At 50.6% G+C, this 26774-nt stretch overlaps 1 protein-coding gene across 3 annotated transcripts in view; it reads left to right on the forward strand.

Annotated features, from left to right (window-relative positions):
- Positions 1–25878, forward strand: part of Sap30bp (SAP30 binding protein) — a 29862-nt gene extending 3984 nt beyond the window's left edge. For 2 of the 3 annotated variants that reach the window (XM_027425661.2, XM_027425662.2), the window contains 8 exons: positions 12518–12560; positions 18324–18412; positions 20734–20825; positions 21590–21650; positions 22004–22055; positions 22860–22918; positions 24257–24341; positions 24632–25878. In XM_027425661.2, the coding sequence (XP_027281462.1) occupies positions 12518–12560; positions 18324–18412; positions 20734–20825; positions 21590–21650; positions 22004–22055; positions 22860–22918; positions 24257–24341; positions 24632–24813 (663 nt within the window). In that variant the 3' untranslated portion in view covers positions 24814–25878. Of the gene's footprint in view, positions 1–12517; positions 12561–18323; positions 18413–20733; positions 20826–21589; positions 21651–22003; positions 22056–22859; positions 22947–23150; positions 23980–24256; positions 24342–24631 lie in introns of those variants that run through there. The other variant, XM_035447297.1, reaches the window with a different exon arrangement.
- Positions 25879–26774: the final 896 nt, after the last annotated feature.

Genomic DNA, 26774 nt, shown 5'->3' on the forward strand with positions numbered 1-26774 from the left:
GGATCAACCTGAGACCTTGCCAGAGTTGTTGAGTCCAGCCCTTGTTTTCCCAGGGATGTGCCCTTCTACTCTCAGGCAAGTATGCAGAATGGTCTTTTTTGAAAGCATACCTATTTCTGCTCATAGGTTTGTCCTGCAGCAGCTGAGAGTAATTAGCAGTGATTCTTGTCACAGTTCTTAAGGAGCCTGTGGTAATGAAGGCCTAGCTGCTTGCTGTGCACTGGGTACTGGGAAGGTACTTTTTGCAGAATCATACTTTATGATACATTCTTCCCCAAGAGTAATTCCATGGAGGAGGAGATACCACATTTCACAGTTGTAAACTGATCTTCAAGTGGCATAGTGAGACTTAGGAAAATTATGTCTGGTTGTGATATAGAACATTAGGCCCTCATCATCTATGGGTAATTGGGGTTCCAGGACACCCCACCTTCATGCCCTGTAGATACCCAAGACCATAGCTTCTCACAGACTATTTAAAGTGGTATATTTGCATATAACCTATGTGAGTCTTCCTGCCAGTTTCAGATCATCTCAGAGCTATTTGCACTACCTGGTACATTGTAAATCATTGTTACACTGTATCGTTCAGAAAATGATAAAAATCTACTCATGTCCAACACAGGTGCAGATTTAAAAAATTAAACCTACAGTTGCTTGAATTCATAGATGAGAAACTTGTAAATATGAAGGGCCAACAGTGTCTGAAAAGATAGCTTGACCATTCCATTGTAGGACTGATTCTGCCATTGATACTGCTCTATAGCCATCAGCAGAGGCTGCAGATAACTGTCTTAGCAAGGAGAGTGCTAGAGTGGACAGTGTGGGCCCAAAAACTAGGTGCAAACTACTTTCTGTGCCGAGTAAAAAAAACCTAGGCTAAGAACTAGGAGGGTATGGGGCAGACCTGTGGCTCTAGACTGAAGGCCACCTGGAGAAATCGGCATGCACTTGGCAGTCACCCTGTGATCCCAACAGCAAATCCTTAAGGAAGGATTGGTGAGAGGGAGCCCTGTGAAACTTTCTTACTGCCCTGTGTAAGAGCAGTTAATAAAGGATAGACAGACAGACAGATGCACACGTGCACTGTATGGATGGGTGCTCACTGATGTCAGATGAGGTGTCTAGTTCTGGAACTAGAGTTAATAGTTGTCTTGAGCTGTCATGTGGGGTGCTGGGAATTGAACTTAGGTCCTCTGCAAAAGCAGCAAGTGCTTTTAACTTCTGAGCCACTTCTCTTACTTTGTCCAGTTTGTTTTATTTAAGTTTTCTAAGCTTTTGATTTGAATAATTCTAACAGGTGGACTTGCTGCTGTGTCACTTGCTTAGCTGATAATTGCTGTTGGGGCTTCTGTCCATTAGGTGGCGCTCTCCATTCGACTTTTAGCTTGTTCTGTCCCCAGCACCAGGGCAGGATGGAGACACACAGCCTTAGAGTTAATTGGCCTGTCAGTCTAGCCAGTTGGTGAGCTCCAGATTCAGGGAAAGACCTTATCTCAGAAAGTAAGGTTGAGGACAGTGGGGGAAGATACTAGGTGTCTACCTCTGGCCTCCATGCTTTGGGAGAGCGGATAGTCATGTCCCAGGGTGTGACAGTTGGGAGGGAAGAGAAGTAGCAGCCAGGTGCAGATCTGAAACTGCACAGAGCTAGCTACATGGAAAAGGTTTGCATCACATAGTCAAGAGATTTCTGTCGTCTCTGGCCGAAGTGGTTTGTGTTCTTCAAAAGGGAGTAATCTCACTGTAGAAGTTTCTTAGATGTGTAAAACCTATTTGTCAATGATGCGCTAGTTTATAGGTTGCTTTGAGATTAGATTAAATCCCCAAAGGGCCCGAGCCTCCCAGGACAAGACTTGGTTGTGGTAGAAGGACAACATTTAGAATTCTCTTGCTGCTGCTAGTTGACTTTAAAAGTTTTGTTTGTTTTTGAGACAGAGTTTCTCTGTAACTTTGGAGCCTGTCCTGGAACACACACTCTATAGACCAGGCTGGCTTCTAACTCACAGAGATCTACCTGCCTCTGCCTCCCAAGTGCTTAAAGGAGTGTCTCCACCGCCCGGCAAGCTGACTTTAAAGTTTAAAAAAAAACAATCTGGTATGGTATGGAATGCCAGCAAGTTTCAGGGCTACATACTGAGATCTGTCTCCAAAAACCAAACCAAAAGAACACAAAAAGGTACTGAGACTAGAAATTGCATTTTTGTTTGTTTTGCTACTTTTTTATATTTTAAATTATTATTATATGTGTGTATAGCTATGGTGGGAGGGGCATGCATGTGTGCCGTGGTGCAGTGCAGAGGTACATTTTGGTCTTCATCAGTCTGAGATAATAGGGTCTGTGCTCTGCAGGTACTGACTTTGTCACAGATCAGAAGAGGTGGCCAGAGGGGAGGCACCTCAGCATGCCAACAGAAACTAAACGCTTGCGAGCTTCTATTCCATGGTTTCTTTTAGTTTCTGACCTCGCCTCCTCAGTAAACAGTCTGGCCCTTATATGCTTTGATCACTCAACAGAAGGTGCCACTGCTGTCCTGGGGAAAGTCAGGAGCCGCAGTGTCAGTCCTCTGGCAGCACGCACTTCAGGGCACCCGATGGCTCCTGTTTGTCTTCTCTCCATTTGCTCTGTGCTGCTCTCCCCTGTCCAGGCTTTACCTCCATTGCTCTTGAACACAGCCCGTGTCTCTTTTTCCCTCCAGTCCTTCAGTTCGCATGGATAGAGGGTTTTCCACTCACTGTCCTGCCACACCCTTCCGTTGAAAACAAGTAGGGAGAGATGACCTGTAACAAAAAAGATGAATCGGCGTGCTTCCAACTGTCAGGGGGGCCTGAGTTTGCCAGCTCCCTGAGGTTTTTGGTCTAGGCTCTGTGCTAGGGAAAGAATCCTGACCTTTCTAGGAGCTAACATTGATCAGGAGAAATTGTTCTGGCATTTTTGGAAGAGGTGTGTATGATCCCAGTGAAATCAAAAGAAAACATTCTTAAAATGCTAGGGGCTCAAGCTGGGTGTGGTGGCTAACTTAGAAGGCTAAGGCAGGAGGTCCACAAATGTAAGGCCAAACTGGTCTAAACAGTGAAACCCTGCCTGGGGCGGCAGATTTGGCAGGGCATGGTGGCACACACCTTTAGATCCAGCCCAGGCTTCTGGGTCTCTTATTTCCAGACCAGCAGGAACTCTACTGTCAGACTCTGTCAGAAGACTAAAAACAACCAGACTGACATGGGAGTTGGCAAGAGCCTTGTAGCTAGGTGGCCTGGGTGGCACTCCAGACATGGAGCCCAGGCACACATGCCACTTCACTCAGCCCATAGGACTGTGATACCCATTTTTGCAGGGTCTATGAGGTGGGGGTAGGGAAGGGGAGAATGCTTCTCCAAGAGTAAAATGAAGCAGTCTCAAGATGTGGTGCACCTGTGTTCTGTAAGATGGGTGAAGGCACCCTGTAGGCTGTGCTCTCAGCTCACCAACTGGGCCTCAGGACTTTTGTTCACATCAGTCCTAGGTCAAAGAAATGCTTTGCCATCCCTGTCTGAAGGAATTAGCCGCAGACACTAAGTATCACTGTTCTCACAACACAGTTGCTACTTGGAAAGCACACTTATGTGTGTGAGGTATCAGTAGATGTCAAGTGTTTCCTGTGGCCGGTTCCCTGGGTGCTCTGCAGCACAGATTGAAAACTGCAGTGGGAGAGAGTCTCCAGATGGGACAGGGGTGATGTGAGTCCCTCAGGAGGCCCAGCTCAGCCTCGTGAGTGGTTTTCTTTTTGGGGCTGTTGGTCACTGGGGGTCCTGGAGCCTCACTGTAGAGAGACTTGTATTGGGCAGACTGCCTCAGTAGTTCCTTCACTCTTTCTCCACTGCAAGTCATTGCTAGTAGATAATGATACTTTAGATTGTGTTTTATAGAATTGTGGGGTAGGTATATTCACATGAGCGCAGTACCCTTGGAGGCCAGAAATGCATTGAGTGCCCTGGAGCTGATGTTGCAGGCAGTTGTGAGCTGCCTGGCTTGGGCGCTGGAAATCAGACTGGTCCTTCGAGAGAGGTACCCAAGCCACCCCTCACTGCTGACCCATCCCTCCTCCCTCACTGCTGATCTTTTGAGATGTCTGAATGAAACACCTACAAAGTGAAAGCTGCCTAAGAAATGTGTTGTTCCTTAGGACAACAACCGTGAACCTTGGGAAGAGCAGTCACTTGAGGACAGCGGCACAGGTGAAATTGTGTCCTCTGTCACCTACACAGGCAGAGACTACACAGTCTGCCTTGTGCAGGTTCTCTGCAGAGCTAAAGGTTTTCCTGGCTGGGCTCTGGATGGACTTACTATATACCATTCAGGGCTCTGAAGTCTGTTTGTTTTTTTTCAAGGCAGGGTGTCACTATGTAGTCCTGGCTGTCCTGGAACTCACTCTGTAGACGAGGCTGGCCTCGAACTTTGAGAGATCCACCTGCCTCTGCTTCCCAAGTGCTAGGATTAAAGGTGTGCGCCACCATGCCTGGCTTGAAAACAGGCCATTTGTGTGCATTTGTTGCTATGCTTCTCGTTAATCCTGAGAACCAAGAACTCATAATAGGAAAGCAAGTGAGTTCGTAGACCTTAAACCTGTGTGTCAGTAGAACATGGTGGCTCAAGGCTGTGATAATCCCAAAACTTGGGAGGCTGACACAGAAGGATAAGAGGCCAGCTTAGACCATATGATAAATTACAGGTTAGCCTGGTCTAGAGTGAGACACTCTCTCAAACAAATAAACAACCTTAAAATTAAAAATTTAAAAAAAAGCAGAATTATTCTTTGTCTAAATAAGAAATTATTTAAGGTTAGGGGGAAAAAAGAATTATTTAAAAAGAAAGCAGGATGCCATGGCTCTCACAGTAGTAATTCCAGTGCTAAGTCAGACCAGCCTGGGCTACAGTGAGACTCTGCCTTCAAGATAAGAAAGGTGAGGGCTGGGGCGATGGCTGAGTAGTTAAGAGCACTTGCTGTTCTTGCGAGAGGATCCAGGTCTAGTTGGAAGTACCCTCATGGCAGCTCACAACTGCATGTATCTAATTCCAGTTCCAGGGGTGTGATGACCTCTGCAGGCTCCTGCACATACTTGATACACGCATATGCAGGCAAAATGCTCATGCTCACCAGATAAAAATGAATTGAAAAGGAAACTGGGAATCGCTCTAGCAGCGGCTCTTGTGGGCATGGCACTCTGCCACACTGTCCCCCTGCACTCATTTTCTTCAGCCTGTGTACCAGTCAGTAAGCTGACAGTGTTGCTGTGGCTGTCAAAAGTCAGGTGAAGTGCTGCCTGTAGGGTATCTTGGGAAGGGCAGCCTCTGTGTTCCTTACATGGATCAGGAGTCAAACCTCTGAGCCCCAGCCTGTTGAAGCCCACATAGTTGTTCACTCATAGACTGAGGAGAGCTCAAGCAGGAATTGGGATGTGGTAGGTTTTCTTCTCAGTCCTCAGGAAGTCTCTAGCCAAGGTCAGGGCTGCATGGGCACCACTTGCTGCTGAGGTCTCCAGGACCACCCTTCCGCTCAAGCCTACTCACACCTTACTCACCAGGGCACTGCAGACTAGAGGGGATTTCCTGATGCTCTCCTTGACTTTAGCATACTGCCAGAGAACCTTCTTGACTGCCCTTGCTCCAGGTGTACTGAAGCTGAAACTCCTGGAAGCCCCACCCTCTCCTGCGGTTCTGCAGCCGGGAAGAAGCCACTGCATGCCCGTCTGCCCCCCTATCAGCCATGCAAGCCCCAACATACCGCCATCCATTCGGATCCAGATGCCGTACATTGCTAACTGAGGTGTGGCTGGGCCCCGCCTTTCCCAGCTGGGATTCATCTTTTTGAAATTATATGATGCAGAAGATTGCCTGTCCTAGGAATCCAGCACTCCCCACCTCAGGTCTCTTGTTTTATCCGTGCTCCTTGCTGTGTGGCTGCCTGTGTGATTTCTGGATTTTGAAAGGATTTTGCCAATTTGGTTCTGGGTTTTTGTTGTGTTTCCTTGTTTTTCTTTTTGTGAGACAAGGCTTCTATGTAGCCCTGGATGTTCTGAAGCTTTATAGACCAGGCTGGCCTCAAACTCACAGAGATCGCTCTTGCCTCTGCCTCTCAAGTGTTGGGATTAAAGGGGTGCCCACAGTGACCATTTGTATTCCTAACTTTTGAATTGGGGAGCTTTTTCCCTCAATCACACCATAAGATGCCAGGCTTCCTTCTGGTCCCAGAGTAATGAATGCCCTTATTGCCAATACTTGATGACCAGTTTGTGTTGAGTCCCTTTGTTCTAGGTTCTCAAGTGTGTTTGTTTCCTGTCACTCAGCTGTCAGCGACCTGGACTATAATGCTTAGTGGCTGAAGCACTGGCTGAGGCTTCACTTTTCCACTCTCAGCTCAGGTAGTTCTCGTCTTCATTCTTGTAGTTCCAGTCTCTCCCAGGCCCCAGAGCTACCATCTTAAAGCCAAGAGACACCCCCCCCTTTTTTTTTTTTTTTTTTTTTTTTTTTTTTTTGGTTTTTCGAGACAGGGTTTCTCTGTGTAGCTTTGGAGCCTATCCTGGTACTCACTCTGGAGACCAGGCTGGCCTCGAACTCACAGAAATCCGCCTGCCTCTGCCTCCTGAGTGCTGGGATTAAAGGTGTGCGCCACCATCGCCTGGCCCAAGACCCCTTCTTATAGGGAGCCTTGAAGGCAAAGAAGTGTGGTGAGGCCTCACCCCCAAGGGCTTGGTTTGGTCCTTGACATAAGGTAGCACCTGTACTGCTCCAGGGGCCAGGAAGAGGGCCACCCGAGGCACATTCCATGAAATAGCAAAATCCTGCCTCACTGTCACGTGTAGGTGAGACTTGGAATAGTCAGGTATCAAAACTCTCCCCATTGCATGTGGCTCTTGGCCAGACTTTGACACTCGAGCTCGGCTGGTTTGGACAGGTTCTGTGTGATAACACAAACGTTGCCATGCTGGGCCGTGCATTACAGCTTTGTTTCCTAACTTTTGTAGAGAAAGAAGCCATTTCCTTCCCTTCCCCTGCCTTTTCTTCAGACTGCAAGGCCAAGCTGAGACTGGCTTAATTTGTTTTGGCAGACTCTATTTAACCCTTCCTGTGGAAGCCGCCTCTGGCACTGGTTGGTGAGTTGAGCCTTCCTGTCTGAGCTGTCTGGGAGGGAAGGCAACTCCAGTGCATCCACAATGGCCCCACCTACTTCCGCCCATTTTTCTGCTAAGTGCAGTGTTTCCATCCCTGGCTGGGCCGTGTGCCCACTGCAGCACCCTGTCCTGGCCCATAGGACACAACCGAAGGAAATGTCCTGGTGATGGCGTTTCTCCAGAGCACGCCTGTGTGGGAGCCTGCTTCTGGATCACAGGCGTATGTTCCTACACAGCGTGGATTGCTGTGACTTCATTATGACACAGGGCTGTCCTTTGCATACCCCATCTGTGGCCCTTGGGGGCATTTATCGGGGAGTGTTTAGGGAGGGGTAGGGGAAGGATTTAGACAAGACCGCTTGCAGCTCAGGTTGGCCTTGAATTCCTGGCCATCTTGCCCCCCACTCTCCAGACAGAGAGAGCCCTGTTGGTGGCCATTCTGATGCCCCCAGGAAGGCTCCTGGCGTAGTGTACCATTCCTGAAGTAGCCATGTGGCCTAGTGGTTCACAACATGCTTTGCTGGGCTATTTTGCAAATTAAATGAGATCATTAGTTAAAGGGCTTAACATAAAACCTAAAATTGTTCCCTGGGATTACATTTTCTTATTTTAGCCTTACTGCTTGGCCCATTGTCTGTGACATAATAAATCTTCAGCAAGTTATTCGTGGAATACCTAAGTGAGCTAACTATCCAGCAGTTGTCTTTTGTTGTCTGTGGATTTGGTCTTTATTTGTTTGTCTTGAGGCAGGATTTTGCTAGTTGCCTAGACTGGCCTGACTCCTAAGCAAGTGAAGTGACCAGCCTCTATGTGTAGGTGGGACTCCTGTCAAGTGCCACCACACCCAGCTTAATTGTGTCTTTTCCCCTCTTTGTCTCAGGGTTTAAGAGCATTTGGGTGAATGTTAAGAAAGACACTGCAGGGCCCGGTATGGTGGTTCTGGGCTACATCGCAAGACCCTGTCCCAGACAGGCAGAAAGAGTGTGGAACAAGACATGTGAGGTTTTCAATTCTGCTTTGGTCCCTCTCCCAGTCCTACATGGGCCTCATTGAAAGCTTGGCCCCCTTGTAAGCACTCTCCTGCCTCTGTGGTGTTTTAGTGAACCCACACATCAGAGGTAACTGTTGCTAAACATGCTTGGAGCCTAGGGTTATCCCATGGCAGCTGAAGGTAGCTGTGAAACCCTGCTCTAACCTAAAGAAAACAGTGGCAAGTGTCCGTGCTGATCACACACCTGTGGTGGCCAGGCATTGAGAATTCAGTGTGGGGAGGAAGGAGCTCACTGGTCAGGCGGCACAGGAAGCTTTCGAAGGCTGAGATCTGAGGTGTGCTTAGGTGTGTATCTTCTAGGTCAGGGAGAGCAAAGGGCAGGCTGCCTGGAGAGAGGGGCGAGAGAAAGCTGAAACGTTTGGTAGGTCTGGGGGCTATGGTGAAGACTTGGGGAGGGACTAGCCTTGAACTAAGCAATCTAGCTGCCTCTACCTCTTCAGTGCTGAGATTACAGGTGTGAGCCACCACACCTGGCTTTAAGAATTTCTTTTTTGAACACCTTTAATCCCAGCACTCAGGAGGCAGAGGCAGGTACGTCTTTGTGAGTTCGAGACCACCCTGGTCTATAGAACCAGGCTCCAAAGCTATACAGAGAAGTGCTGTCTCAGGTGGTGTGGGGTGGGCGGGTGGCGTGGGGGTGGGGTGGTCCTTTTTGGTTGTTTTCAGTAAACTCTGCACAATAAATAAGATAGTATGTTGGGACTTTATAACGTCAAGGGCTGTTGTGTCGTAGAGGATAAGGTGGGTAGATGCTACTTCAGTCTTTCTCCTCAGCTGCCAGGTTACACTATCCAGCAGGAACTGGCGGTGTGTAGTATGCTTGCCCTGTGCCCTGCTCAGGGTGCCTTCCCTATGCCTAGCACTACCAAGGCTGGGAAGAAAGCATGGCGTGTTAACTGGCAGAACCAGATGCCGAGGCTCTGTGCTATGACTCAAGGCTGTCACTGGAACTTTGTGCCTCGTGGGGCTGGTTCCCAGAAGGGCTGATGGAGGCTAGCTGTACATAAACTCCATTTGGTCCATCAAAACCTGCTGATCCTCACTGCGTAACTCTTCTTAGCTCCTAGGGCCAGTTTCTCCTGCTCCACGGCTCTATATGGCCCTTCCTTCCTTTGCCTGTCAGCTCCATCGGTCACTGACCATGACCGAACCTCTGTATTTTTCTGCATGGCAGCCATATTCCAGGGTCTGTAATTGCTGTGACAGAAGGCTTCTGACACTGGTCTGCAAGTGTCAATCTGAATTATTGAAAGAAGCAAATAGGCAATTTCATAGCATTGTTCTCCAGCCCCCTGCAGCTGTGACTGTTAAGATATGAGCCTCAGGTGAAGCTGGGGGGAGGGGAAGGAGAGTACAGGTAGAAGAGGGGTCCTCAGGTCAGACTGGGTGTTCAGTCTTTTCTTCCCTCTCCCTTCCACTCCCCTATTCGTGTATTTTTTTTAAGATTTATTTATTTATTATGTATATGATGTCCTATCTGCATGTCTGCCTGCAGGCCAGAAGAGGGCACCAGATCTCATTACAGATGGTTGTAAGCCATCAGGTGGTTGCTGGGAATTGAACTCAGGACCTCTGGAAGAGCAGCCAGTACTCTTAACCTCTGAGCCATCTCTCCAGCTCCCTATTTGTGAATTTGAGACAGGGTCTCACTACGTCTGTGTAGTCCTTACTGGATTGGACCTCACTGAGATCCACCTGCCTCTGCCTCTGCCTCCACTCTTTGTTGAGCCTCTCGACTGGGTCTCGGTGTTTAGCCTGCCTGCTTGCCTCACGCTCCTGGGTGTGCTCTACCACACTGGACTCTCGTTTTTTGTTTTGAAGCAAGGATGTTGATAGGTAGCCCAAGCTGATCTACATCTGAAGTGCACCTGCCTCAGCTTCCAGCGTGCTGAGATCACATGACTGTGCTACCATGCCTGCACATGCTCAGTGTGTCAGCCCTAGTCATTCTTTCCTCCCTTTGTCCTTTAGCTTCGTTTGGAAAACTGGGTTTGGGTTTTCCTTATATCTTCACTGGATTGGGACTAGGTGAAAAAGTTGGCCTCAGAGCTTCTCTCCTTTCCTACATTGTGCTGTTTTCATCTTCCCAGACAAGAAGGCCCCTAGCTGAGGAGCCTTCTTATCTCTGCTCTGGGTTCCAGGTCCTGGCTGATATGGACAACTGTCTGGTAAATAGCTCCCGCAGCCCGAGTTGAAAGCCAGAGAGAGAGAGCTGGGCGAGTCCTAACAGGCTTCCCCGGGGCATTTGGAAACTGCTTTAGGGGAAGGAAAGGAGAACAGAGGTGTCTTGTGTCCTGTATACTCAGACTCCCCTTCTGGCCCTTTTTATGATTAATGAGTCCATCCTACAACGGGTTTGTGGCAGGTTTCTTACCCTGTTTGCAGTTTAGTGATGTCGGCCTGCCTTCCTCACTGTGCTGTGGCCAGTGCCGTCATAGCTCACAGATGCTGGGTTCAGATTCACACAGAACTCTCAGCATCTGGAGACACTGGTAGAAGGCTGTCTCTCTGGATCATTGTTTGGGGAGCCCTCCCCAGTTCTACCCACCCTATCACCGGTGGCTGGGGCTCTTAAGGATTATTGCACTGTGCCATAGGAGTGGTCGTATGAAACTTAGCTCAGGGATAATCTGGGGTTGGTTACTTGCTTGTCTTTGCAGTGCTGGGGATTAAGCCTGGATTTGTGTATGCTGGGCAACTGCTCTGCCACTGAGCTTTAGGTCCCCATCGTCACTGGTCCCCTTCCCACTTAGCTTTCCTCCACTGAAGCACGGGTGATGCAGTGACTCCGAGCCCTCACTGGTTAGAAAGATGAACTTAGAAAGGCTAAGGAGGAGCCACGCCACAGATTCTAGCACCAAGAGAGGGAAGACTCTGTTCCTGCCTGTGGTTTTCCTTTTTATCCCAGAGACAGGACTAAACAACCTCAGCTAGGACAGCCAGACCCTTAAAAGAGAAGTGATCTACTTCCTGTCACTCTGGGATAGACACTGTATTAGAATTGTAGTGACTCCCAGTCTGCTCTGACAGCTCTCCGGAGCCGCCATAGGCTGCCCCCATGTGGCCCTATGCTTCTGCAGGGGGAGGCGGGATACAGTCAGCACCCAGGAAGTTGTCTCCTAGTGGAAAAACACAAGGCAATTTTAGTCCCACGCCTGGTCACTGAAATGCTCCTGGATATTGAGTTCTCCCAGTGCTGCTACAAAGAAGTTGTTGTTGGTCCCTCACACTGGCACTGTCTGAACAGCGTTGATTTGTGACTCCAGCCTGACCTTGATGCGGCAGTCCTCCAGGCCTGCCTCACAGCCTCTCTGCCCACCTGATTGTTGGGAGGCCGATGATGAGAACGACAGGTTGCCAAGCAGCAACATTGTGCCCTTGCAGTTTGAGTAAACAGTTGCAGTGTTCAGAAAAGAGGGTACTGGGAGGTCTGTCTGAGAATCAGAGAGAAGGGGGTCTGATCTTGTCACGGGGCCATGCCTGACTTAGAAGGAGACACTTCACATCCCCGTCCTTCCTTGGTGCCAGGGCCAAGCTCTGCAGCTGCTCTCATGTGAAGATCCTGTTGTAGAACTATTGCTGTCTTATCTCCTCTGTCACCAAGCAAGGGAAGGAAATCAGATCTGGCAGCTTCAATGAACTCCTCTGCCGTTTTTTGTATTTTGGGTTTTTTTGATCACTATCCTTGTAGCATTGAAGATCCCTGATCTTACTGAGTTCAAGGACATTTGAGTCAGCAGAGGCCTTTCTGCTGTGCCACAAGACTGTAGCCTAGCTGTCACCTTCTCAGTCTTGGTTTGGTTAGGTGAAGCTGTGAGAGCAGACATCTGTTTTCAATATATTTCTTTGGACAGAGAGATGAGGGTCAGGGAGAGCCAGAGACCTCGAGCCAGGAGCTTTTGGGAACCTCACTTAGTCGCTAAGGGGTTTCTTTGAGCTGCCCCTTAATGCTTATGACCGTCCGTCCTGTTTGTATGCATTGGGATGAGAAAACTCCCCGGAGCAACCAGTCTTGGGGGTTAGGTGGCACAGAGGGTTCCCTTGTAGCCTTGCTTAGTGGTGTGTTTGGATAAGCTCTCCCAGTCCAGGGGGAGCCCATTGGCAGGGACATGGTCACTGCTGTGGGCTCTCAACAACATGGCAGTGCCGGTCCCTCTTGGGGGCCATGGAGCTCCCAGCTGCCGTGATGGGGAAGAAGTGGTCAGAATTCTGGGGTCCGAGGAGGCTTGACGCCCTGCTCACTGTTAGCGTGCTGGCAGCACTCACCCTACAGCTTCCATCCGGAGCCCAACCTACCTTTGTGTTTCTTTCTCTCCACAGGATAATACAGAAGCAGAGAAGCGGGATCCCCAGGAATTAGTGGGTGAGTATCCTGGGGCATGCACCCTCCGAGCCCTTGCCCCAGCAGGCTGGATTCCACTCGTGCCAGGCCTCTTCGCTTCTGGGCATCTCCACTGTGAGCAGTTTCCCTCCAAACTTGCTCTCCAGGCCTTTGGCATTTCCTAGGGTGACTGGGTGAGACCTCCAGGCAACACTCTTTGAAAATAGCATTCTGTGTGCGTTTTTCTGGGCTTTGGTTGATTGCCAGTGTTGTCAAGGGAGTTCAGAGTCCCATACAGCTGGTTGTTCATCATGGTCTTTATTTCTCCCGCTGTGCCCTGGACCTGACCTCTCTGTCTTTGCACCCCTTGTCCCCACTACCAGATTCACGTTGCTCAGGGAGTCAGCATGGGGCCTCTCCAGGCACTTTTCCTTGTCCCACGCAGGAATATGGCTCACAGCCTTGGCATGTGCGGCCCTTGGAGACTTCTTTGGAGAGTAGAATGAATAGCTTGTGGGAAACCATATTCCCTCCATGCCCTCTGCTAGCCCTGGCATCCTAAACCTTTTAGAAAGCCACTCCACTCCTTAGTTTGGCCATGGACTTGGTAATGGCTCCAAAAACCTGACCGGGGGAGGTTCCTGGTGTCCTGTCAGAGCCTTTCCTCTGCACCAAACATCACCTGCTCCCTGGCCGCTATACTAATCTTTTTAGAAAAAATGTGCTCCTGCTTTCTTTGGTACTGTCCTCAAAGGACACCTGCAGAGCCCACTCTTCATCTCCACTGTGTTCAGGGCTTGTGCTTTCCAGCCCTGGGGTTCACAGCTCAGAAACTTGGCTTGAAAGTCTCCTCCAGGGTTCCACCCACCTGCCCTTTTCCAAGAAGTACCCATTTGTTGTGGGTTGTTGACGAGTGACTGGGTTTCCACAACTAGGAATTAATCATTCTGTTTGTCTTCTGAGCCATTGGGCAAGAACGTAATTACTCAGCCTCAATCCCTGGATTCTCTGATAGACAGAGTTTAAAAAAGTCAGAGTCTGGAGAGATGGCTCAGTGGTTAGGAGCACTTACAGAGCTGTGACCCACGTTCATTTCCCAGCATCCATTTCGGGTGGTTCACAAGCTCCCATGACTCCAGGTTCAGGGAGTCCACTGCCCTACTCTGCGTTCAGCAGTCCTTGTGTGCCTGTGATGTCCATACACACACTCAGACACACTCAAGAGCATCTATGTAAATAGGAACCAGGGTTCTCGTAAACCTTAGAATTTGTTCTTTAGAAAATGACACTCGGGATGTGACAGCTTCAGGGGCAGAGCAGGCAGGGCCTTCAAGGCCAGGTGTAGTGGGAGTTACAGCCTCATCCTTCTCTCTGTTCTTCACTACTAAGAAACTTAAAGGCTTGGGGTCGAGAGAGCCACCTGGCCATGAACCACTCATCTGGGCAGCATCAGAGAAGTGGCGGCATGTGTGGGGCATCAGCTGGGCTTCTTCCACAACAGCGGGGCTCTTGTCTGGTTTTGCTTGGACTTTCATGTAGATAGCACAAACTGGTCTCAACAACTATGTGACCCAGGCTAGCTTTAAACTGGCTGGCTCTCTGCCTTAGCCTCCCACGATCTCGTATTACAGGAAATGTCACCACACTCAGCCTCTGTGCCATGTGTTTGAAATAGCTTTATTGAGGCACAGTTCATAGAGTAAGAGTTGTGAGTTTAAGTGTGCATTGGTGGATTTTGATAGACACGTAGCTGTGCTAGCCCTACCAACCATCAGTTACAAGGCAATCAACTCCACCATTCTCAATGGTCCCTGGTGTTAACTCCCCTGAGCAGAGGACCTGGGTTCAATTCCCATCACCCAAAAGGCAGCTTACAACTGTCTGTACCTCCAGTTCCAGGGGCTCTGATGCCAAAGCACATAAAATAAGGTTAAATACATTTTTTAAAAAGTAGTCTTAGCTGGGTGTTGGTGGCACATGCTTTTAATCCCAGCACTCGGGGGGCAGAGGCAGGTGGTTCTTTGTGAGTTCGAGGCCATCCTGGTCTCCAGAGCAAGTGCCAGGATAGGCTCCAAAGCTACACAGAGAAACCCTGTCTTGAAAAACCAAAAAAAAAAAAAAAAAAAAAATTAGTAGTAGTCTTTTTTTTATTTTATTTTAAGATTTATTTACTATGTATACAGTGTTCTGTCTGCATGTATACCTGCAGGCCAGATCCTGCTAGAGATGTTTGTGAGCCACCATTTGGTTGCTGGGAATTGAACTCAGGACCTCTGGGAGAGCAGTCAGTACTCTTAACCTCTGAGCCATCTCTCCAGCCCTGAAGGTAGTAGTCTTAGTCGGAGTTCAGCCCTGTTTTAACAATTTCATATAAATGAGGGCCCATTGACACTGTGGCCGGATCATTATGCTATGAGGCCAGCCTATATGTGATAGGATGATTAACAGAAGAATCACTTCCTGCTCACTGGGCAGCAAGCACATTATTCTTTCTCCTTCCTCCACTGAAATATCAGGCAAGTGTCTCTTGGAGGAGCAGAATCACTACAGGCCGAGTGCGTCCTATCTGGCTTTCTGTGTTGACACAGTGCTTTAGAGATTGCATCCACACTGCCGAGCAGAGCCATTCCTTTTCATGCGTCTGGTTGGCTAAGCTCCTCTCACTGTAGCAGGCATAGTCTGCTCATTCTCTCTCTTGTGGGGGGCACAGTACATCTTTCATCTGCATAGGTGTAGTTAGTACTCTTTCTCTTTGAGGGGGAGATGAGTGGGCTCCTCTTCAGCAGAGTAGCTTCTGATAGCGGTGTTTACCTGCCCCCTGGGTCTGAACTCAGTTCCTTTTAACTGAGTCCCAGGTGTTGGATGTGTAGACCGTCCCACCTCTAAAAGAACAAGCAGAGCCAAGAAGCCAACTGGGGAGCCTCTCCAGCACTTCAGCTCCTGACAGCTGGGGCCTGACCTGGAACAGTGCTGGTTCCAGGGGACCAGAAACAAGTCAGCTAGGGGACAGGCTCCAAGTCACTCAGGAGCTTACTGCCCATCAAGTGTCCCGCAAGGGTCCTTAGCCCCTCTGGGCTTGCTTACCCTGCTTCCTCCCTGCCATATCCTGAGTCCCTGGGACTAGCCATTCTGCTCAGACCCTACCTGGTGGCCATGGATACTGCAGATGTTTCTAGCAAAGACATTCACAGGGCATGACTCATACTGGCAGTAAGCTTCTCTGATATTAAGCGCAGCCACCCTTACAGCCACCCCTGGCATAGCCAAGCCAGCAGCAGCTACGGGCAGGGGCACTGGCCTTGAGTGTCTATGGACACATTGCTTAGCAGATTCCCTAAGGAAGTAGTGGTTTGGGGCTCTGGCTAATCTGAGACCCATAGAGCAGCTATCTTCTTTATCAGATTCTTCCTAGAAAAGAGTCACTGAAGTCTATCTTAAAGTCTGTGCGGTAAACTTTTATTTTGTTGTCCAGAATATGTCACTTTATTGTCATTTACTTCCCAGGAATACCCTTGCTTCTACCCTGCACTTAATGGGTTCCTTCTCCTGTTCTCCTGTCTACTGATTATGCTTCAGAGGGTGTGGGGTTGCTATGGTAACAGTGTCACACCCTGTTTTTCTAAAAAGCTTTCCTGGCAAATGCCAAAGGCCACTCTTTGTCTCTGTCACGTGCACATATACCCTCTCCAGCCCTAGCGCCTGCCAAGGCCGCCTTGCTTCTGTTACTGATGCACACAAAATGCCATGGCCAACTCTTCTCATCCGTTCCCACTCTCGACTAGTCCTGTAGTCCGAGCTCAGACCTGGAACTGCTGCTTATCCCAGGACTGAGAAGAAGGAAGAAATCAAGATTCGGCTGGAATGCCTGCCAGAGCTGGGTGGCATCCTGCTTGAGGGCCAGTCAGGAGATGGCAGGAAGGTTCAGTACAGTGACAAGTGTGGACTAGGGCACTGTCCCTTTAGAGACTCTTCTTGGGCTGGACTGCTACCGAATCTCACCCCACAGCAGGACCTTTGGTCTGTGTGGCCAGCCTGTGCTGAGGGTGTGTCTAGTTACAACCCATTGCTGGTGCTGACACCAGCACTGTACTTGTGTGCTAAGACTGCCTTGGGCCTGACCCCTGGCCACGGTGTGTTTGCAGTGTGCACAGTCTCGGAACCACAGTGGCTGAACTAGCAAAGTCGTTAGTGTCTGCATCTCGGAGGTCTTGTGCCCTGTCTTACTCAGCACCACAATAGTCACAGTGATGGCAAGCTGAGGAGAGATCAAAGCACCTCATCAGCAAAGGAGAAAATATTAACTACGCTGGCTGCAGTGGTGCACGCTGGCAATCCCTGCTAATCAAAAGGCTGAAGCAGAAGAGTCTCTGAAGCCCCAGAACGGTACCAGCCTGGGCCCCTGAATGAGTGCCACACACACACACACACACACACACCCTAATTTTATTTTTTTAATCTCTTGAGATCTGGGATTATTTTAAAATAATGACTAGAGAGAAGGCTCAGCAGCTAACCCATTCTGCTTAGACAGAGCCTGAGTTTGGGTCCCAACACCCATGTCCAGGGGCTCATAACCCCATATTCTACCTCCCAGGATCTGATGCCTTTTCTAGACCCTGAGGGCACTTGCACTCACACATGCAAAGAACAACACACAGAGACATAACAGGCATACATGTAATATTTAAAAAGTAATATCTTGCCGGGCGTTAGTAGCGCACACCTTTAATCCCAGCACTTGGGAGGCAAAGGCAGGTGAATCTCTGAGTTCGAGGCCAGCCTGATCTACAGAGCAAGTGCCAGGACAGGCTCCAGAATTACACAGAGAAACCCTGTCTCAAACAAAAAAAAAAAAAAAAAAAAGGTAAAATCTTAAAAGAGAAACTAAATCAAACCTTGGAGGAGAAACCAGGAAGAAGACTGCCACCCAGACACTCACCAACCCCACAGAGCTGCTCCTAGAAAGGGCTTAGGGAGGGGCCTGGCACACAGTAGGTCCCCAGCAAGTATTTGCAGCATGTTGTTGGTGGTGGGTTTTTGGTGTTCCCCTCCTCCTGCCCACCTATGCTGTCTGTTGGTTGTGTGGTCCTTTCATGGGTGAATGTTAAAGAGCCTGACAACAAACAGCCCATTGTCTGTGTGCTGCAGAGCAGGACTCTGAGGCCCTGGTGTGGCCACGGGCTGCAGGGAAGGGAAGGAGGAGAAGAGGCAAGGCTGGGGAGGGCAGTGGCCGTTCTCTGAGGAAACTGCCCTTGGGAGCCGTGGTTCTCTATGTCAGTCAGGCCTTTCTTTCCTTCAGGTCTTTTTAATGCACACACTGTTTGGGACCCAAAACACTGGGAACCCTGACCACAGTTTCTCGTAATCGAGGCAGGGCAGCCCCAGACCAGGGTAGTGCCAAGCAGCTCCAACTCCCAGAGGCCTGTGGAGGCTGGACCTGGCTTCAGTGTCCTCCACACTGGCAGCTTGATTCAGCTTGGCCGGGAGAATCTACTCTGTAGAAACGAGCGCATGCCTTGGATTGCAGCCCCTCCCTTTCTCACCCTCAGCGCTTCACTGCCCGCCCGCTGGCTCGCTCTCTGCTTAAAAACTACTCCTGGGACTTCATAGCATGTGCTACTTACATCTGCCCCCTCTACCTGGACCCCTTCTCCCAGGGTGACACGTGGCAGGCTTCTGACCATTCGATGCCACCTCAGGTGTTTCCACGGCACGCCTCCCTCTCTGGAGTTGCTCTGTGCTGTACCATGATAGCCCTTGGCCTTTCCTCCCAACCCCAGAATTCCCCTTCTGTTTTCTCAACAGCCTCCTTTTCTGAAAGGGTCCGAAACATGTCACCTGACGAGATCAAGATCCCACCAGAACCACCTGGCAGATGTTCAAATCACTTACAAGTAAGCTAGGGTCTGGCTGCCCATGTGGATGAGGTGGCCCGGGTTACATTGTCTGGTTGGACCATGACCTTCAGAGGCCATGACAGGGAGAGGGACCAAGCAAACTGCCAGGTGGGCAGGAGCCTGCCATCTTGGATACTTCCTGTAAGCCAGGTCTCAGGAATCGGCACCCACTGCCACACCTGCTATTCATTGCCCTCTAGGGCCCCTGGTCTGCCCCCACTGAGCTCCTAAGTCCACCTCAACAGAGTAACCTGTGTCTTCTCTGTAGCCTCTCTGAGCCAGGGCACTTCTCGGGAAATTCTCCTCCAAGAAACTGATGTCCCATGCAAACATAAAATAAATCCCACAAGTGTAAGATGCTGCTTCTGCCTGAAGACCTGACCCGAGGTTTTAAATGCCTGGAGAACAGCGCTTGACTATGGGAAAACAGGCTCAGTACAGCTAAAACTTTACCCACATGGTTGTTTGTCTTTGTCCCTCTGGAGGTACCCTGTGAGTGGGACCTTTCAACAGTGGGGGTAGAGCTAGACGGTGGTGGCCCACGCCTTTTTTAGTCCCAGCACTTGGGAGGCAGAGGCAGGGGGATCTCTGAGTTCCAGGACAGCCAGAGGTGTTACACAGAGAAACCCTTTCAAAAACAAACAAACAAAAAACCCCAATAGGGCAGGTGCCCAGGGCTACATAATTGTAGCCCTCCTCCGCCTGCCCTGCCTTTGAGCCCACTTCTTCTATGTGTCCCCAGCTATCCAGCAAGCTCATGGCACCACCCAAGAGGATGGATGACTAATAGGGCCTCGGGCAGAGGAATGCAGCATCCAGGAGAGGCCAGTGTCAGGGCTAGAGCACAGCACAGATTTTCTTCTTTCCCGGAAGTCTCCTCCCTCCCTCCCTGTCACCCCCCAGGATGGCGTTACCCTCCATGCCAAACAAGTTCTAGCCTGTGAGGATAATCCCAAAGCCCTGCCCGGCAGAAGCAGCTAGCCACTTAGAGCTCTTAAGTCAGAATATTTCTTCTTTTTTTACCCTGGAGGTAGGGACTATGGCATTAAAGAAACGGCAGAGCCTCTGATGGCCGTGGAGCCCTGAATAAGGCTGCTATAAGGCAGGGCTCTCCTCAGGCTGCTGAGCCTCCTGTGTCAGGCTCCCTGCAGGGCCCAGACATTACACCAGGGAAGGTGGCTCGATCCCTGGTAATGAAGTGCTTCACACACCCCAGGCTCCCTCATGCTATCTGCAGAAAGACTTCAGATTTGGCCTTCTGACTGGGGAGTGGTCAGCTCTTCTAAAAAATACTGGGGGAGCTGCCTCGGACCTGTAACCCTTCCCACCTCTAACAGGCAAAGTCTTCCCCGAATCTTTTCTTTCTCGGGCATCTGTGTGTGTCACTCCCACTAGATGGGTGGCAGCACTTAGCCCTTGAATTGGACCCATGCTCCTGCCTCAGATCCCTCTTCTCAGAGGAGTCTCTGCCCTGGGTGTCCAGGGCCTCTTCACTGGCACCAGGCAACATTGATGCCATCAGTTTTAAGGGTTCCTATTGCTGTGGTTGTAAAAACTATAACTAAGCTGGGCAGTGGTGGTGCCTGAACACCTTCAACCCCAGAACAGACCTGCCTAAGTGCCGGTCTTAACTGGAGTATTTTCTCAGTTATGAGTCCCTCTTCCAGATGTGTGTAGGTTTGTGTCCAGCTGACAAAACCAACAGCACAGCCCCTGTCACAGTCTTTGTCTCTTTGGACGCTGGCAGTCCTTCCTAGGCCAGGCACCCATGAGGAGTCTTGGTGAGAGATTGGCTCTTGACCCTTGATTGTGGCCCTCGGTTAAGTGTTGTGAGCCAGTTCTCTCAGCCACCTTGCAGAAAACATTGTAAGGTACAACTCTGCAGCAGAGAATGTGCCTGGCCTGTGTATGGCCGTGATTCCATCCTAAGCACTACCAAAAATAAAATTTAAAAAGGCATCTAGACAGTTTGAGGCCAACTCCAAAAAAGTCTTCATGCCTCCCTCCCTCCCAGGTGGAGGCTTTTCCCAGATCTCACTTTTGCTGCTTGGATCCAGCGTTCACCGTTGCTCATCCATGCTTAGGACTTTATGCTGCTCCTGGGTTGGGGGTGGAGAGGGTTAGGAGCTGATATCCACTTGTGCGTTTGGTTCTTGGTTTCTGGGTGGCTTCAGACTTGACCTTTCTCCCACTCTATACTCACCATGGAGGACAGATCAGCAATAGAAACTGACCGATTTGGGCTTGTCTTACCTATGCAAAACCGCTCAGGCTGTGTGCATGGTGGGACATTCACCCTCTGTCCCTGTCCTTCACAGGACAAGATCCAGAAGCTTTATGAGCGCAAGATAAAGGAGGGAATGGATATGAACTACATCATCCAAAGGAAGAAGGAGTTCCGGAACCCCAGGTGAGTGCCTGTGAGGTGAGATGGGGGCCGGGAGAGTGTCGGGAAGAGCTCCAGCTTTAGTCCCAGCTGAGCCCAAAATGCCTTCACCCAGACTTCCACTTATACTAGCTGCCTGCTAAACACATCCGAGGTTTACAGATAGAATACAGGCTTAAGGTGTGAGCCACTCTGCAGTGATGGCTAAGAGGCCTGCTGGGTTCTGGTCACCAACTTGGTCCTAAAGGAGGACATTCAACAAGATAATCTCTAGAGGGTCTTCCAACTGAAAAACTTGGTTTTGCCTCTTGGTAAAAGATTTTAGGGACAAAGCTATGTCTGGGTCTGTTGTTTGGGGGTCTTGGAGATGGGGTCTCACTCTAGACCAGGCTGGCCTTGAACTCACAGAATCTGCCTGTCTCTGCCTCCCGAGTGCTATAAATAAAGCTTGCACCTCTGCCTGGCTCTGTCTGGGTCTGAGTCGTTCAAATGCTACGCTAGCATTGTGTGGGTCTGAGTGTGGAAGCCCGGGCCCAGCTGTGCTAAGTGAAGGCCAGAAACATCTACATTAGACTTAGGGTGCCCTTGTTGCCTTGACCCCTCATGCTGGCCCCAGCCACAGCCTATATGAGGTACAGAGCCAGAAGTGACAAGAAGGCAGCCTCCCAGTGCACTGGAAGAAGTCTGCTGGGTTTAAAGGTTTGGTCCAGGAGCTGGCGGTTCTGGTTCCATACAGGGATGTGGGGCCAATACAGACACTGCTCACTGATTGTTGGTTCCCTTTTCAGCATCTATGAAAAACTGATCCAGTTCTGTGCCATTGATGAGCTGGGCACCAACTATCCAAAGGTGTGTCCTGTACACGGGCTGGAGAGTGATAGAGCTTGCTGGGCTGGGTGTGACCGGGAGCCACAGACAGGTCCATGGAGCAGTACCGCCGGCGGTCTCACAGACGCCATGGCGGGCTTGGTCTCTGGCCCCAACCAGTTAGAAGCCAGGGGTGGCACTGCTGCCGCTGCCACCAGCTAGCTAATATTCATTCCCTGAATTCCTGAGAGCTTTGTGGTTATCCGACTGGTGACTGAGTGGCAGCTGAAGCCCTGTGCTTTCGAGAGGGCCAGGGCCCCAGCCTAGGCAGGTCTGTTTCTGGGCGCCCTGCTCTCTGGTATCTGACTAACTGCAGCTTCTCCTTCTATTTTCAGGATATGTTTGACCCCCATGGCTGGTCTGAAGACTCCTACTATGAGGCTCTAGGTAACCTCTGTTAGACTTCTGTTTGTCTCCTCTCCCTTACAGCCTGCCATCTGTCCATCCAGTCAGTGAACTAGGCAACCCAGATTTCAGCATCTCTGTGCCAGGCCGTGTCCACAGGACTGCTGCCGACTTGGCCTTGAGCAGACTAACTCTGCCCTTGCTGACAAGACTTGAACATAGTGATGACAGGTGGTGGGATCAGTTATCTCTACACTGATGCCACTCAATTGGTGAGAGCAGAATTGTGGTACAGTCAGGAGCCTTTGGCAAGCAGTCGCCTGACCTGGCCAAAGGACTTGGGGGGTGGAGGTGGGGGGGGCTGTTGAGGAAACTGTTAGAGCTAAGGTTTGGAGATGTGTGGGAGTCAGAATGCCCTGGACCTGGTGGCATTCTGTGGCGGTATGTGTTCTGAGGCCAGTGAGCCTGTAAGTCACCATTCACAAGTCAGAAGCCTATAAGCCAGGCCCTGACTCATTAGAGCATGTTCATATGTGTGTCCCTCACAAGTTTTACTTTGAGCTAGTTACTAATATTTTTATTTACAATAAAATTCTATATCTGGTGTTTCCCGATGAGTAGGAAGGTACCTCCCTCGGTATCAGCTGACTCTTCCCAGCAGGATGTGCAGCCCCCAGACCCTTGGTCAAGGCCCACATTCTGTGCTGACCAAGGCCTGGCTCTTTATCCTGCCAGGTGCAGGATGCTAAACCCATACAGCCCCAGAGTAAAGAACACAAACTCAGACCTCCCTTGATCACACTCAGAACACAAATGCCTCATATAGCCTGTGTCTTCTTTCCACAGCCAAGGCCCAGAAGATTGAAATGGACAAATTGGAAAAGGCCAAAAAGGAGCGAACCAAAGTAAGTAATGATGCTGGGGCAGAGGCAGGTGTGTGGAGTGTCAGATGCTGAGACAGAGGCAGGTGTGTGGAGTGTCAGATGCTGGGGCAGAGGCAGGAGTGTGCAGTGTCAGATGCTGGGGCAGAGGCAGGTGTGTGGAGTGTCAGATGCTGGGGCAGAGGCAGGTGTGTGGAGTGTCAGATGCTGAGACAGAGGCAGGTGTGTGCAGTGTCAGATGCTGGGGCAGAGGCAGGTGTGTGGAGTGTCTGTCAGGTCCTGCTGGCTCCCTTCTGCCCGTCCTCTTCATTGCCCATGGGGGCTTTTGAGCAGCATTGCCACGCCCTCTTCAACCATCAACTGCTGTGTCCCAGCATCTGGCATGGCTTATAGAAGCCTCCACTGGTCTGTTTTGAAGGCTTGGTTTGGTGTTCCCTGCATTCTGCTCTTATTTATCTCCATTGCAGCAGAGCCCTGGTGGCTTTGTCTCTTGTGGGTCATTGCCTCCCTGGCCTGACTAGACGTTGGTGTTCCTTCTGAGAGAATGGGGCCAGGGCCTGCTCCAGTCTGCATCTCTTGGCCTACAGAGCTGAGCTCAGCAGCCAGCTGGTGTGTTTCCCTATGGACCTCATGTCTGAAGGCCACACAAGCCGTCATTTGGACACCAAGCACCACCACAGTGTGATCTGGGTCCTCCAGGAGTGTCAGATTAACTCCAAGATGAAAATAGAGTCCTCTGTGTGCTATACCGCACGTCAGAGCCCAAGACAGATAGCTGTGCACCAAGACATCAGCTCCTGCTGCCCTGGGACTCAGTGTCTCACAGCAGCTGTGGCCACAAGACAACACTCCCTTCACCTCCAGGCTAAGGGACTGCAAGGCCTGGTGTGCTGATGGCCCTCTCTGAGGCCTTTGTTGGCAGACCAGGAATGTGGGAGCTGGTGCAAGGGGATAAACTAAGTTTCCCATTCTTAACCATTGAGTGAATCCCTCTTCTTTCTCTCCCTCTCCCCCGCCAAACCCCAGGCTTATTGTGGGGATGTCTGCAGCACCTGGGGACCACAGCTGACCTTCCCCTGTGCGGAAGGCACCACTTCTTCCTGGGTGTGAGGAGGAGAGGGGGTGGGGGTGGGGGGCCAGGCATGTCCAATAACTTTTGATGCTGACAGGGATCCCACATCTGTTGGGAAAACCTTGGAAGTGATGAAAGCCCCTTCAGGCACTTTTCCTTTCTCCAGCCACGATGGTTTTCAGGGCCTCTTCTGTGTAAGTGCCAAACTTCTGTCCCCTGGGAGCCGACAGATAGCACAGGAATAGACACACAGCTCTGCACTGGTCTCACTGTCCTCTCTCCCCCTCCAGATTGAGTTTGTAACGGGCACCAAGAAAGGCACCACGACCAATGCCACGGCTGCCACCACCACTACTGCCAGCACAGCTGTTGCAGGTAGAGGCCGCTTATCCAGTCCCAGCACTACCTCAGGGACACGGATTGAGCATGGGTTCCTGGGTTTGTCTGGAAAGGGTCTGTGCCCAGGCTCTGCTGCTCTGTTCTGCTAAGTGTGAGCAACAGCAAGTCTTGGGTCCTGGGGTAGGTTCCAGATTCCTGCTCCCCTTAGTTCCCGGACCAGGGACTCCTGTTTCTATCCTAAGCCTCTGGCCTGCCGGGAAAGGGCTGTCTTTGGGGTCATGCTCTGGTTGGTTTTGATCTAGACTTCTCTCTTATGTTACCTGTAGATGCCCAAAAGAGAAAGAGCAAGTGGGACTCTGCCATCCCAGTGACGACAATAGCACAGCCCACCATCCTCACCACCACAGCCACACTGCCAGCAGTGGTCACTGTCACCACCAGTGCCAGCGGCTCCAAGACCACCGTCATTTCTGCTGTGGGCACCATTGTGAAGAAGGCCAAGCAGTGACCAGAGTACACCCCAGGACTTGACAGGACCGTGCAGCCTGGTGACTGCTCCCCGCGTGCCTTCCAGAAGGAGCCTCTGTGACAGACATTCCAGCCAGAAGGACATTGCAGCAGAGGCAATGGGGTGCGATGGACACCGATTAAAAGTCCTATGCTCTTAGGTCCTGGCATGTCAGATGCACTGGCCTCTCCCATGCTGTATCCAGGCGAACGTGAAGTGCAAAGGCCCCTCTGTCTCTGTCAAGATTGTTGCTCAGGATGAACAATAGTGTGACAGAAACTGGGGCTGCTCAGAGGGGTAGCCCAGGGAGCTACCATGGTCATTCCCAATGTATGCCTGGTGGTGTGGGCAGGTAGGAGCTCACTGAAGGAGTCAGTTGGACACATGCCCCTTCCTGGTGTCTGCTTTCCTGACCCGGAAACCGGATCTCAGCAATTCTCAGGCAATAGCAGAGGCCTCTGCTCTCTTGGGTGCAGTTATGCACTCCCCACACTGCCTCTGATACACACCCAGGCCTTTGAAATCAGGCCAGTGAACAGAGGCCTGGGATGTGATTCCCAACCTGCCCAGGGCAGGAGCAAGGTGTGGGCACCTGGCCAAGGCCGCCCCAGTCCCTCGGTGCCCGGTGAGTGTGGCCAGCAGGATCCACGCAGTGGGGGAGATGAATCACCTCCTGCTCCGGCCAGGGCGGAGCTCATTGTTTATGTGAGAGCCCTGCTCTTGGGAGGGTTCTGCCACCCCACCCTTCCTCTGCTGTTATCTCTGCCCAGCAGCAGCCCCTGGGTAGCACCGGTGGCCACTCTTAGGGCCCAAACAGGTTCACCAGCCCAAGATGCCACAGGGGAAAGCTTGCCTTTTGTGCCCTCTGGCAGCTCTCCTTCCCACTCAGCGGAAAGGCTGAGTGTCAAAGGAGGAAGACTGGCTGGGAAGGGTCTCATTGCTTCCCTGGGACCGACGGAGGCTGAGGAAGGTGCTTCTGAGTTTGTGGCTGGTGTTTTGTTTTGTGATCCAAGGACTGACAACCTGCCTGTGAGATCCCTAAAATAAAAACCAAGTCACACTCGTCCCTTTCTCTCCTTGACAGCACTCTGCAACCTGGGGGGTGGGGGAGAGGGTTACCTGCTGCCAGCCCTCCCAGATCACCTGGAAAGGCCTGCCCTGCAGCCTCTGGCAGGGAGTACCCTCATGAGCTCAAAACACCCAAGTCTGAGGTGGGCAGCTCAGGAAGATGCATAGAAAGGAACTAGTTCACTTGGTTTTTACATGCAGGAATCCCTGGGTTCGATTCCCTGTACCACATATATAAAATAGTGTGGTGGCACATGCCTACAATCCCGGCACTTGGGAAACAGGCAGGAGTGCAAGACTAGCCTCGACTACGTGAGACCTTGTCTATAAAAATAGTCTTTGATGGGGATCTGGCCAACTCCCTAGCCTGGCCGATATTTCTACTTTGCTTTTCCTCCAGTTGAAAGCAGTTTGCAAAGCTCATGCTTCGCCATCTCAGACTCTTCATCCCCCCAGGCAGGAAGGACTGCTGCAATGGGTTGTAAATTGTTGAGTAATAGAAATCTCCTTCTGGTCATTTGCTTTGTTATGTGTATGGGTGTTTTGCCTTCATATATGTGTGCACTGCAAGGGTGCCTGGTTCCTGTGGAGGCCAGAAGAATGCATCCAGTCCTGTAGACCATTGTAAGCTGCCATGTAGGTGCTGAGAATTGAATCCCAGTCCTCTGTAAGAACAGCCAAAAGTGCAGTGGTGGTGCACACCTTTGATCCCAGCACTCAGGAGGCAGAGGCAGGCAGATCTCTGAGTTTGAGGCCAGCCTGGTTGAAAAACTTAAAAAAAAAAAAAAACTTTAATGGTTATCTTCAAAAGTATGGTTTTGCTGCATCGCTATATGTTCATGTGTTTTTTTTCCTATATGTTTATATGTGTGAGCACATTTTTAGAGTCTCTT

Source organism: Cricetulus griseus, chromosome 7, assembly GCF_003668045.3.
Source record: "Cricetulus griseus strain 17A/GY chromosome 7, alternate assembly CriGri-PICRH-1.0, whole genome shotgun sequence".
Lineage (NCBI taxonomy): Eukaryota > Metazoa > Chordata > Mammalia > Rodentia > Cricetidae > Cricetulus > Cricetulus griseus.